This window comes from Podarcis bocagei (assembly GCF_964188305.1).
Source record: "Podarcis bocagei genome assembly, chromosome: 7".
NCBI lineage: Eukaryota > Metazoa > Chordata > Lepidosauria > Squamata > Lacertidae > Podarcis > Podarcis bocagei.
Genome location: NC_138132.1, coordinates 69,052,442 through 69,066,730, shown reverse-complemented (window position 1 = coordinate 69,066,730; position 14,289 = coordinate 69,052,442). Strand labels below are relative to the sequence as shown.

The window sequence follows — 14,289 nt, the reverse complement described above, 5'->3', positions numbered from 1 at the left end:
CCATCTTTAGATTTCAAGGAGTCTTACAAGAAGCCCATAACACTGTCATCGATCTCCCGTCAGAATTGCTCAATAGTGTTTCCCCTTCCCTATGGGGGACTGAATCCACTTCTGTGGGGCTCTTGAAGTCCGCAACGCCAGTAAAGATCAACTACAGGAGGGACCTACCTTTCCCTTGCACAAAGCAATACCCCCTTCCTCCGGATGCAATAGACGGACTGACCCCGATGATTGATGAATTCCTGAGAATGGGAGTCTTAGTCCCGTGTGCCTCTCCATGTAATACCCCTCTTCTTCCTGTCAAAAAGCCCAATACAAACCCCGTGAAATGGCGCCTAGTCCAAGATCTCAGGCTCGTAAACTCTTTTGTCATCCCCAGACACGCGGTAGTTGCCAACCCTCATCACCTCCTAAGCACTATACCGGAAGGAACTGTAGTCTATTCTGTTATAGATTTATGCTCCGCCTTCTTCAGCATCCCTGTAGACCCAGAAAGCCAATTCCTCTTCGCTTTCACTTGGCAGACGGGGCAGTTAACGTGGACCCGATTGCCCCAAGGATACGTAGAATCCCCGGCAATTTTCTCATCTATATTACACCAAGATCTATCAGACGTGGATCTGCCTAGAGGCTCAGCCCTGAGGCTTTACGTTGACGACATTTTACTTTGTGCGAGGGACCTAGAATCCTGCAAAGAGGACACTATAGCCCTCCTGAACATACTAGCACAGAAGGGACATAAAGTGTCCCCAAAAAAGATCCAATATTGCAGACAGGAAGTTAAATATCTTGGTCACGTCTTAGGTAAAGGCACCCGCGCACTAACAACGGACAGGATTGAAGCAATAACCAAATTGCCCCTACCAAAAACTAAAAGACAGCTCCGTGGCTTCATTGGAATGAGCGGATTCTGCCGAGCCTGGATCCCGCGCTACGGGGAATTCACCCGTCCCCTCACAGCTATGACTCACGACAAGGCCCCTGACCAATTGCAATGGTCTGCAGAGGCGCTAGAAGCCTTCGAATCTATCAAGAGAGAGTTAAGGACTTCACCCGCCCTCGGACTTCCAGACTATAGATTACCCTTTTCCCTATATGTGCACGAAAACAAAGGAGTAGCTTCTGGCGTCCTCACTCAGCCATTTCAAGGGAAAAATAGACCTATCGCCTATTACAGCCTCCAGCTAGACACTACCGTACTCGGGAATGTGGGGTGTCTCAGGGCTGTAGCGGCGGCAGCCCTCCTTTTAGAGAAGGCGCAAGAAACTGTCCTAGGACATGATCTGACCGTTAACGTTCCTCACGCTGTCGCCACTCTTCTTAGCTTACAAGGATGCCAACGGTTCACAATACAACGCTTAAACAGATATGAGGCCATTCTCCTAAGCCCATCAAACGTAACCATAAGAAGGGTGAACTCGCTTAATCCTGCAACACTCCTACCCCTCCCCGAAGACGGCACCCCACATCATGACTGTTCTCAAATAGTCCGCCATGTAGAAAAACCACGCGAGGACCTTGACTACCTACCTTTAGTGAACCCGGACCTAATCCTGTATACTGATGGGAGTTCTAAAGTTGTAGAAGGGGAACGCAAAAGTGGATACGCCATAGTTTCCGATGCCGAGACCTTAGAAGCACGACCCGTCCACCCAAAATACAGTGCACAAGCAGCAGAACTCATTGCCCTCATCAGAGCCTGTGAACTAGGGGCGGGACGGAAAGTCACTATCTATACGGACTCTAAATATTGCTTCGGGTTAGTGCATGCAACCGGACAAATCTGGTTACAGAGGGGCTTCCTGACAGCAGCAGGTACCCAGGTAGCACACGCTCCCCTAGTACGGCGCCTCATGGACTCTATACACCTTCCCGAAGCCATTGCCGTAGTACATTGCAAAGCACATACTAAAGGAAGGGACGCAGTCTCAATAGGGAACCGACGTGCTGACCGCGCAGCTCAAGAGGCAGCACTTCAGCCGCTCCCCACAGACAGCGAATTCCAAGGGCCACAAATCTTGTCAGATGTAGATTTCACAGAGATGTATAAAACAGCGACCCCAGAAGAGATAAAAGGATGGGAGGAACAAGGGGCACAATTAGACAATGGCATTTGGTACTTTCCAGACAAACGGCTCATAATGCCCAGGCTATGGGTACCCAAGCATCTGAGAGTCCTACACCAATGTACTCATTGGGGGAGAGATAAACTAATCGACACAATTCAACGCTGCTGGTATGCCCCAGGCCTCGCCCTTGCCGCTAAGGCTGCCGTTAAGAACTGTCATACTTGTCAAAGCTTCAACCCAAAACATACCGCCAGATGCCCACCAGGAGCCAGGCCATGGGCTTTCGTTCCATTCGAAAGCCTTCAGATAGATTTCATAGATCTACCACCCTGCCAAGGATACAAGCATGCCTTAGTGATTATTGACCAGTTGACCGGGTGGGTGGAATGCTTCCCAACACGTAAAGCGACCGCACACATCGTTGCAAAGATCCTATTACAAGAGATTATACCCCGCTTCGGAATCCCACGACACATAGACAGCGACAGAGGCTCACACTTCACGTCCGATGTAATACAACAAATAGCTACTGCCCTTGGCATTAAATGGAAACTACATACCCCATATCACCCCCCTTCCTCAGGACAGGTTGAGAGAATGAACCAGCAACTGAAATCGCAACTTGGGAAACTTTGTAAAGACTCAGACATCAAATGGATTAATGCTCTTCCATTAGTCCTTCATAACCTTAGAGCATGCCCCCGTGGCAATCTCAAACTATCTCCCTATGAACTACTGTTTGGGCGACCCTCTCCTGTGTATAATACCCAATACCCAACATCAGAACTAGAGGTAGGCGAGTCCGAGTTAACAAAATATGTAATACAACTCCAGAGGCAACTAATTCTTCTCCACAAATACGCTGCCTCAAGCCAAAACATCCCCCTCGACGAAAATGTCCACCCTTACCAACCAGGGGACTGGATACTAGCGAAAACCTATTATAAGATACCCCTACAGCCCACCTGGGAGGGCCCCTACCAAATACTTTTAACTACTCCAACTTCCGTTAAGGTAGCAGAAAAGACAGCCTGGTTACATCACACCTGCTGCAAACCCGCCTCCGCACCTGAACCTGCCTCAGAAGACTCACCATACTGCGCCCCACACCGGCCGCCAGACGACGACTCCGATACAGAGGACCCCCAACAGACCGGACCAGATCGGGGCACGAATCGAGCCCAACAGACCGGACCAGATCGGGGCACGAATCGAGCCCAACAGACCGGACCAGATCGGGGCACGAATCGGGCCCAACAGACCGGACCAGCTCGGGGCACATATCGGGCCCAACAGACCGGACCCGACCAACCGCCTTCATCAACCCATTGGACCTCCGAAATCATCCCAGCACCCGACCACAACAACCAACCCCCAATTCGCCTCAAACTCCGCAAAACACACGCGGTTTGACAGCTCCACCGCTCCCCATTTGACAGCTCTCCGTTTGACAGCTCCACCGCTCCCCATTTGACAGCTCTCCGTTTGACAGCTCCACCGCTCCCCATTTGACAGCTCTCCATTTGACAGCTCCACCGCTCCCCATTTGACAGCTCTCCGTTTGACAGCTCCACCGCTCCCCATTTGACAACTCTCCGTTTGACAGCTCCACCGCTCCCCATTTGACAGCTCTCCGTTTGACAGCTCCACCGCTCCCCATTTGACAGCTCTCCATTTGACAGCTCCACCGCTCCCCATTTGACAGCTCTCCGTTTGACAGCTCCACCGCTCCCCATTTGACAGCTCTCCGTTTGACAGCTCCACCGCTCCCCATTTGACAGCTCTGCAGTTTGACAGCTCCATTACTTCTCCTACGATGCCGACCATCACAATACTCACCCTGCCAATCTTTCTTCTCACCACAATTTCTTCTCAAAACACCAAGATCGCACATACTTCCTGCCCTGGATTACAAAATGAACACAAATATCTTGACTTTGGAATAGTTGATATGGTAAAAAGAGGAACATTAGACCGCCTTGGAGATTTCGAGTTCTGCTTGCCTGAGACTCGTGTCCTCCTTCGACACTCCATATCACCGATCCTTGCAGCACACCAAGCATGGGAACTTTTTATTCGCTCACCCTCTTACAAGCCTCTTGGCAAACTTATCCTCACCAGAGACGGCCTCTGGAACCGCGCACATTGCCTCAACGGTTCCTACGTACTCTTCTCTGATGGTACACCACAACAAACACTTAACTGGACTCTTCTTAACAATGGTGGTGGCGAGTCAGTGTATACTGACCAGAACCACCGAACGGACCGCCTAATCCATGGATTCTACTGTCAAAGAGTAGATTCCGCCCCCCGCCAAACCATTTTACAAGGAGTCTGCCTCCGAAGATACTGCTGCGTTTGGGATATTGGACTAGCCTCCAACTGGGACGGCAAAGCCTATCTAGAAGGCTGGCATTATTCCGCTACAACCCCAACAAAATGGGATACCACTGGACCTCAACGTTGCGGTGGTATCACTACAAACCTCACTTATCTACTTCGTCAAGATCCACTACACCCCGCAGGCACCGCACCTCGACAAAGGGGGGAACTGTCGATATCCGAAAACCCCACAAATAATGACGTTCTGTCCACATGGCACTCCAACACCTATGTAAAACTAATCTCTCAGATCGCTAAGCAGACAGCCGCCAGTGAATGCTGGATCTGTGCCAATGCTCCTGCTCATCTCCACAGCGGCCTGCCTTTCCTCGGAATGCCCCTTACCCTTCAACAACATCTCTCCGCTGATGTACAATCCTGGAACCTGACTGCCGTCAACTTCACTCACCAGTACATCTACCTAACTGGACCTACAACAGGTGATCTTTGTCGGAAGTTCAGCGGCACTGACAAAGTCATCGGCGAGAGCACCTGTAAGTACACCATTGACATTACCTTGACCGGGAAAATTACCTTATGGCACCAAGGCAACCCCTCCTCCCATCCCAATCTACTGTCTGCATGGAAACGCGTAATGGACTTACCCGAACCCTGGGACCCGTCCCCAACCTCCCAATGTGTTTTCCGCACCTTCCTCACTGGCCGTATAGACCCGTGCCTGCAAGGGTTGTTCTGGATTTGCGGCCACCGCGGCTATGTATGGGCCAGCCCCCACTCCCAGGGCACCTGCTACCTTGGACTAATTCTTCCGGGGATCCGGGTAACCCAAAAACTCCCCCCCGGAAGGGTGCGTAATAAGAGGGCCAAGGATTTATCAGAACTCTCCGATGTGGCAGCAAACGGAGAAACCTACGGGCGAGCCCTTTTCCCCGCCTACGGAGCAGGCTCCAACCATGTCGACATCCTCAAATTAACAGACATATTACTGAACTTTATGGAAGAATCCAACGCAGCCACCCAATCCATTCTGACGGAACTGACAGAGGTCAGGCAAAATTCGATACAAAACCGCCTCGCTTTGGACTACGTCCTTGCGTCGACTGGAGGCGTGTGTGCTCTTGTCGGAACCGAGTGCTGCACACACGTCTCTGACCAGACCCTGAACATCACGGGTCATCTCAATAACATCCATAAACTAACAGAAGGGCTTCGGGATATCCAGCATGAGGGCTTGTCGGACACACAGTTCTGGAGCTGGCTACCCGGGTCCGCTTGGATAAAACAACTATTAGGAAACGGCCTTTTAATACTAATCACTGTCGCCATCTGCATTGCTTTCTTCTGCTGCGCGATCCACTGCTTCCCGATCTGCTGTCAAACTTGCGGCTCTTGCCTTCCTACCCTCCACCCGCGATCGACCGCCAGATCACCGACTCCAGGAATTTCGTCTACTCCCATTGAGATGGGACCCTTGCAGGACTTCCGGAATCAGGACTCTAGGTACTGCATGTCAGATTTCTATTGATTTATGCGGAGAGAAGGATTGCGCGGTTTCCCTACCTTCGCAATCTTATCTCCGAAGGGGGGAACTGTCGCCGGAAATCACCCCCCCCACACACACACACACTAACACGTGTTCGCACAAGCACCACACTCACACGTACACGCATCTTCCCTCCTTAGCCCAGAGTTGTCCCTCTAGAGGGCCATCTCTTAAAAGCCTTCCGTAAATAAGGAAGCGCTGGCTTGGCTTGACAGCTTCGCGCCACGGCACTCTACATAGGCCTATCTTTATTGCGAGTAGACCGGACGACCGAGATCTGCTGTCAATCGGCGGCCGCCTCAGCCAATCAGTGTTGTCGAACAGCGCCCCTTGCGGCGGCCACGCTGGTACTGCAGGCTACTACCGCACTTCCCCCTTACCTTTGACAGTTCTCAATACAAAGTTTCCGAGTTCAATTGACCGTGACTGATCTAATCAAAATGTAGCAAGCCGCTTCCTGAAGGGAAAGTGCTTTGAACTTCAAGGACAATATTCTCTATAAATTCGCCAAAAATCAGCCGTTCACTGGATTTTCACCGGACCACTTTTGTTCAGCAGGATATTACAAGGACCTTCAAAGGGGGGTGGCCTAATTCCGAGCGGCCATAATCCCTTGACCGAGCAGTCACGTACCCTGTGTTCCCTCCAAGCGGACGTGACAACCTTGAATAGCCACAGGTGATGGGCTCAGACAGAAGGCTATCAGGGACACAATGAACTGCATATCTCAGTGTATTCTGCACAGACTCTCACAAAGAACTTTAACTGGATTCCCCTCAGGGGGCAGGAAACTTCACCCTTCTTCTTTGTTCTTAAACATGACTCATAAGGGGAGGGGGAGTGAGATTCCGGCCAGGTGTCTGGACACTCGGATTACCTGTGTAACCCCACCCCTGCTCCTCCTATTTTTAATGTAATCATGATGTAAATGTGATGAAATTCTGAGGGTGTAACTTAGGGGATTAGTAACTAATAAAAGTTGGGGTCTCCCTTTGTTCGGGGCTTCCATCTTGCTTCACCTCGTGGGCGGTGGGAGTCCTGTCGCGACAGTCTTTTCTTTAATAAAGACCGAGCCTACTGGCTGCTGTTTTGCTCTGATTGCTCTAGTCGGTGCCTTCATTTGTCCAAGTGAGCCCTCGGATTTTCCGGTAACAATTGGAACAAAGGGAAAGGACTAACTGGGGAAGTTGTTGTGGTTTTATGTTAGAAGAGGAGGGTCTGTGGTGAGTGATGGGGTAGCTGGAGTACAGGGCATGTTTAGCCAGAATATTTGCATTTTTTACACATGATGCTGATGGTGCTTGTAAAGTGCTCTTTCACTTAATTTTAGAGCATCAGTGAATCAAATGTGCATTTTAGCCAATGAGAGCATTGAAACTGATACATTATTCCCCCCCCTTCAAATGAGATTTGCAAATACACTAAACAAAGCAACAGACTAAAATAGATAGTAAAAACAGTCATAAAGGCAAGGAGAATAAAAATACAAGATAAAAAAGCTATAAGAAAAAATGAATAGTAGTGCCTAATAACACAACTCCACTTCTTAACAGGAGAGAAGTGCATTCAGGGATATGTGTGTGTTGTAATAGCCTTTTCATTTCAGCGCTCCCATCCTCTGAAACAAAGCAGAAGTTGGCCTGCTGTTATCACCTTATCTGCTTTGTGTACACACCCAAAGTTAGCTAATGTGAGATAGTCCTTTCAACCATTCTCTGGTATTCAGAATCAAGATGCATAAAAATTCATCCAACCTGTTTGGTGCATCTCTGATACTCCTTGAGTTTATGAAGTCAAGGGGTGCTGATTATTGCTTAACACAGAATATAGGAGTAAGATCTTGTTTTATTGTATCAGTATTATACTGCAAATGCTAGGCCATACTATGCACTAGCCTCCTGTGGAGCATTAGTCTCTTGTGGGGAAACCACCTCCCTTCAATAGCACATTGTGGTACTGGACAACCATAGTGGTTGATGGGAAAGAATGTGGCATTCCTGAGATGTCACCCCTAAAGATGATACCTGCAGGATAAAGAACTAAACATGCAGAAGACAGAATCAGGATTCAATGTAGCCTTATCAGATTTGATAACTGGGTCAAAACTAATAAAATGAATTTCAGTAGGGACAAATGTCAGGTTTTGCACTTAGACAGGAAGAACCAGATGCACCGATATAAGATGGAGTACACTTGCATTGCCAGTAGTACATATGAAAAGGAACATGGGGGCTTAGTAGACCACAAGCTTAACATGAGCCAACAGTGTGATGCTGTAGCGGTGGGGAAAAGCCATTGCTATTCTAGGCCGCATCAGCAGAACTATAGTATCCAGGTCAAGGGAAGTCATAGTCCCACTCTATTCTGCCTTGGTCAGACCATACCCTTAGTACTGTGTCCAGTTCTGGGCACCACAATTTAAGAAGGATATTGACAAGCTGGAACGTGTGCAGAGGAGGGCGACAAAGATGATCAAGGGTCTGGAACCCAAGCCTTAGGAGGAATGGTTGAGGGAGTTGTGTGTGTTTAGCCTGGAAAAGAGGAGACTGAGAGGAGATATGATAGCTATCTTCAGTTATCTCAAGGGCTGTCACATGGTGACCAGAAAGAAGATTCCAACTAAACACCATGAAGACCTTTCTGACAGTGAAAGCTGTTTGGCAGTGGAACAACCCTTGGGAGGTTGTGGACTCTCCTTCCTTAGAGGTTTTTAACAGAGGATGCTTTAGTGCTTTAGTTGAGATTCCTGCACTGCAGGGGGTTGGACTAGATAATCCTTGGAGTCCCTTCAAACTGTACCATTCTATGATTCTATACCATGCAGGTGGTTGGCACCTACAGAGAGAAGTCTTGTTATACATCTGGTAGAAGTTGTAGGATGGCTGCATACTTTATTATTGGGATTTGTGTGTTAAGATAGGAAAATGATATACATGGTAGTGTTTATGTAGTGTTCCATTTTTCTTTTCCCTATGAATGTCAATCTTTTCTTCCCTGCCTGTTCAGTATAGCTAGCAGATTGGAATGCTTTCAGATGTGGGCTTCTTTCACTCGGAAGTACACAGAGAAATGTGTGAAATGCTCAACCCTGACATTCAAAACAGAGCAATCTAGAGTAGGGATGGGGAACCTATAGCTGTCCAGACATTGTGGGACTTTATCAGCCCCAGACAGTGAGGCCAATGATTAGGGATGATTGTAATTGTGGTCCAACAACATCCAGAGGGCTGCAGTTTCCCAATCTCTTATCTTGTGGTATAGCACGTAATGTAAATCAGACAATCCTAACTTTGTATTGTCCAGGTGTTTCGGACTACATCCACCATATAGCTGTACTGGCTGGGAATGATGGGAGTTGTAGTCCAAAATATCTGGAGAACACTAGGTTGGGGAAGGATGAGTTGCTGCCTTGCATTTGAAAGTGTATTTTAAGTGTAATGAAGCATCCTTGGTCATTTTACAGCAGTTCACCACATTGTTGTGGTGATTTGTATGCTCAGTCAGTTTCTGTTTGTTCCCACTTATTACTTTTTCTGCAGGGCGTATGCAAAATTCAGCAATGGTATATCTGATTACAGCAGGGAAGTGATTGGGGATGTTAGCATTGAAATGTTGGCTTAATGCGGCTTATTTCTTTCCGTGCACATTTAAAAACTATTACCTCAATGTCAGTGAGACCACTTGTACTCTTTGTGCATCTATAAGAGTTAGAACATCTTGTTCAAATGTGAGTGATTAAAAGTTAAGCCACGCCTTCAAATTCTTGACAGCATTCGGGAGAAACTAGCATCTTATTTCAATTTTTAATGGCTTGATTTGTGGAATATTTTATGGAGCTACAAAATCAAGAGTGAATGGGTCCTTAATGTATCAAACTGGAATGTACACTGTGTGTCAAGGTCAGAATATTTGTCCATCTAGGCTACTTAGTCGGGTCGACTGGCAGCAGCTCTTTAGTCTCAGATAGAGGAGAGGCTTCCAGGCCGCATGCCCCCTGATTGTTTTAGCTATAGAGATGCTGGAGGTTGAACCTCACCTTCTCTTTCTTTTTTGTTAAACGCACAGTATGGTAAATTCTTGTTAAATTCTTATCTGTATTCATTCTGCCTTAATTTCTCAGAATGTGAGTCTGCTTTCAACTATGGACTGTTCTGTCCCTCCCCCCCCCCCGCCCCACCAAATCACAGGATGCATGTGTTTGAGTAGAATACCTGTGCTCTAGGAGCAATAATTCCTGTGACTATTTTGCAGCAATAGTGAAACACGCTTTCGAGGGTAGAGGCGCACCATGTTCTGCAGGTTCAAGGGTGATATCCACACTTCCCCATAAGCTGAATAGGAGTAGCTGACGTATCATCATTTTTGAATACTGTACTGTCATTTAAATAGGGTGGACACTTCATGTTAAAGATGGTGAGTTGTCTCTAATGTGCTTACTTTGAATTCATTGCCTTCAAATATGAGAAGGCAAGACTCCTTGAGGGGACTTGCAATGTAGCTTTTGCATACGTGAATATTTTAAAATAATAATATGAAAATTCCTTTAAAATATCAGCTCGGTTTTCTTATTTCTTATAGAGCAGGGCTGAAGAATTTCTAGCCCTCTAGATGTTCCTAGACTACAATTCCCATCATCCCTGACCTTGCTGGCTGGGGATGATGGGAAGTGGAGCCCAATAACATTTGGCGAGCCACAGGCTTCCATCTCTACTGTAGGTTCTCCTTAGGTGAAGTAGTGAATCCACCAAATCTCAGCTTCAGTTCCCCATGCCCCTCCCCAGTCTGCAGACCAACTTTATCAGGTTGCTGTGATGCAAGGATGCAAGCAAAGTGCTTAGAGCACTTGAAAGTACTACCTAAATGCTAATTATTACTATAACATTTTGAAACATAGCTAGGAAGTTATGCAGCTTAGGTGCCTTTACAGTTATTTCTTTTCTTTTTAAAAAAATGTTGGGTGAAAAATTGTAGTTTTCTAGTTTGCTGCTATCCTCCTAACTTGAAGAGGATCAGCTTTAAATCAGTTATAAACCTGAAGGTAGGCACATATGACAACTGTCTGTTTTTCTTTTTAGGGTTCATGTAATCACAGGAGTTACTTTGTTGTATGTATCTTTTCAGAAGGCAACAGGATTTCAGAATGAATCAGGTGAGTTTAAATGCAAGACTTTCTCAAAAATATAATTGCTCAGTTGTTAGCATACATATCTACACTTACTTTCTTCTGGTAAAAATAGTAATCCCAACTGAAATCCAAAATGTAAGTCTTCATTATTGCAATGCCAAACGGCCTGCTCTCTCCTTCTCTCTCCCTCTTTCTGGTTGGGAAGTTGTGAAGTTCCATTATGTGAAAATTGATTTGTGTTCAGTTAACCAGATTGTAGAATAATTTCACTGGCCCCTTCTTCAAGAGCACTCTTCTCTAAGAAAGTTTTAGTTATTTTGCATGAATAATACTTATATTTAGGCCATTTTAAAAAATCAGAAACTTGAATTCACTCTTTCTCCCTCCTTCCTTCAATCTTAGCTCCATAATTAATATAATTTACCCCCAAAAAGAGAGAGATATTAAGCAAAGATCTTTGCATGCCTTCAACATGAAACCCTGGAACTGATTAAATGGTCCTCTAGCTACGTATTTTTGCATGTTTGGGAGTGTGGTCTTTTATGCTAGCCTTCTTCAGTCTGGTGCTCTCTTGTGTTGTTGGGTTCACAGGAAGACCCACACCTAAATATCTAAAATGCCCACTTTCTTTTGAGATGAGCTTATTAGTAAAAATAATCCTCGTATCACAACCAGTCCCTTTTACCCAGCCCCCAGGTCATTGGTCCTTCATAGTCTGACCCATCTCCCCTCCAGGTTGCACTTTGGAGAAAGGGAAAATTCCAGTTGTGTCTGCACCCAAACTACAATCTTAATACCTATGGAGAATTTGGTGGTACTTTCCCTTAGAGAGAGTTTTTGTCGCTGTTTTTATTTGCGTTGTATTTGTGCTAGTGTCATGTTGAATCTATGTGATGTTCCTATCCTTCTCACTGCCAATGGCATTTTGTGAACTTAAGTTAATAAGAGTATCGTTAGCATCAGCATCATTATTAAATAAAATCATTGGAGGCTATATGTTGCACCATTTCCCTCCTGTGCCAGAGCATGCATCTACTTAAAAGCAAAGCCAGGGTGACGTGGGCTCTGAAAAGCTATTACCTTCCCACTTCCTGTCCCATTCCGTTGCGTACAGATACTGCTGCTGTATTGTTGTTGAAAAGGAACAAGCCTGGGTGATAGGGCACAGCTAAAATGTTGTCACAGGATACTCAGTGTGGTAGGATTGCCACACTGGAATCCTCCTAGTAGCCATTCTGCTGTGATTTGGACTCTCTTCTCATAAGTTGTCCCCACCCCAGCCCCGCTATGTACTCCATTAGTGGTGGTACTGGTGCAACAAAAGTTGGCAGAAGGACATTGACAGACTTCACATGTGGATATTGACATTGGCCTACAGTCGGTTCAGTCTTTATATACCTGTGTGACCTTGATTAAACATGTTTCCTTCTCCCCCATTGAATTGAAATGGGTTGACTATGATAGTGGTCAGATGATGTGGATGTATTTATTTATGTGGATATTACTGGTGTATGTTTATAACCTTTCTCTCCTGCCCTTCCTCCAATGAAGAAACAACAACCCACTGCACGTTTTATTCTCATAGCACCTCTGCTTTGGAGCCAGTACTGGCAGCTCCCACAAGGCAGAACTGATTTACAGGGAAGGCCATAGCTTTGCAGGTGAAAGGTCCCTGGTTCAATTCCCAGCATCTCCTAAGTAGGCATGAAAAGAACCTCTGCCTGACATGGGGAACTGCTGCCAGTCAGTGTAGTGATAAAGGGAACTGCTGATTTTGTCAACCTGGTGCCCTCCAGATGTTTTGGACTATAATAAGTTCCAGCCAGCATGGCTGCTGATCTGGTCCAAAACAATGATATCCAACAGTAGTCATGGCAAAGGCTCTATCAGATTTGAAATTGTTTTTATATGTGCAATTGTTTTAACTGTTTTTAATAATGTAAGTTGTTACTGTATTTTGAAATTGCTTTGAGATGCTTCATAGGAAGAGATTCATAAATGAAATCATCACCAGCATCTGGGGTGCCCTGAGTTTTTGAAGTCAATAATGAGCTAAACTGACCAATGGTGAGACTTCCAATGAAACTTTTTTTAAAGAAAAAGGGAGGTGGCATCTGCCAGTAAGAGCTAGCACAAGCTGTAGAGGAGAACAATTAATAGAATTTTGGGGCTCTAATTACCAACGTGAAGAGACACTGGTGGTGCTGTGGTCTAAACCACAGAGCCTAGGGCTTGCCGATCCGAAGGTTGGCAGTTCGAATCCCCAGTGTCTCTGCTTTGAAGCCAGTACTGGCAGCTCCCATTGCTCAGTTCCAGCTCCTGCCCACCTAGCAGTTCAAAAGCATGTCAAAGTGCAAGTAGATAAATAGGTACCACTCCGGTGGGAAGGTAAATGGCGTTTCCATGTGCTGCTCTGGTTTCGCCAGAAGCGGCTTAGTCATGCTGGCCACATGACCCAGAAAAACTGTCTGCGGACAGTTTTTTAGTTGAAAAAGTCTCCTTCGTGGTCACCAGTTGCTATATTGAAAGCTAAGAGTTTGAATTTGAAGTTAACATGTTGTAAAGCAGTTGGAAGGGTGCAATGCCTCTCGAATGACTGGCCATAAATCTCACCTGATAGGTCCTAGTCTGGTTATTTCAAATAAGCATGCAGCTCCTCACCTATGCAACTGTTGCATTTGTGTATAATATATACATACAACTGCCCTTCTGTCAGCAAGCAAAAATCAAGGGGAGAGTTTTAAATGTTGCAAAATACCAAACAATAAAAGCACTCACAAATTTCTCAAAATAAAAACCAACTAGGTCATGGCCTTACCTAAGGTGGGTCACACGAGCAATGCTACATCATAGAAACATATGTTAACAATTGATAAATGGGTCCTGGAATGTTTGTTTGGGTTAAAGGTGGGTGCTGAGTCTGAAAAAGAAGACTGCTGAGCTCAGTGATTGTGCTGAAGTCCCCCAAGGTTGTTGTCTGGCTGTCAAAAGGATAGGGGCTGGGGAGGGTGTTCCACTTGCATCAACAACTGAGAAGACTGTTCTTGAATTCAGAAGATGGGGTGTACTGAACAAAGGTCTTTGGATAACACATGTACCAATAGGGCAGGCTCATACGGTGGAATTAGGATTTCAAAGGTTAGAACTAGCACTTAAAATTGTGCTCAGGACCAGCAGCCCACATACTTGTTGAAGAAATGCCAAGATAG

The 14,289-nt window shown here is 46.1% G+C and overlaps 1 protein-coding gene across 1 annotated transcript in view; it reads left to right on the top strand.

The window, feature by feature from the left end:
- The window catches only part of PRDM2 (PR/SET domain 2), a 63,572-nt gene that overhangs the window by 6,383 nt on the left and 42,900 nt on the right, over positions 1-14,289 (top strand). The window contains exon 2 of the mRNA XM_081201357.1: positions 11,031-11,104. Within this exon, the coding sequence (XP_081057483.1) occupies positions 11,063-11,104 (42 nt within the window). The 5' untranslated portion in view covers positions 11,031-11,062. The remainder of the gene's footprint in view (positions 1-11,030; positions 11,105-14,289) is intronic.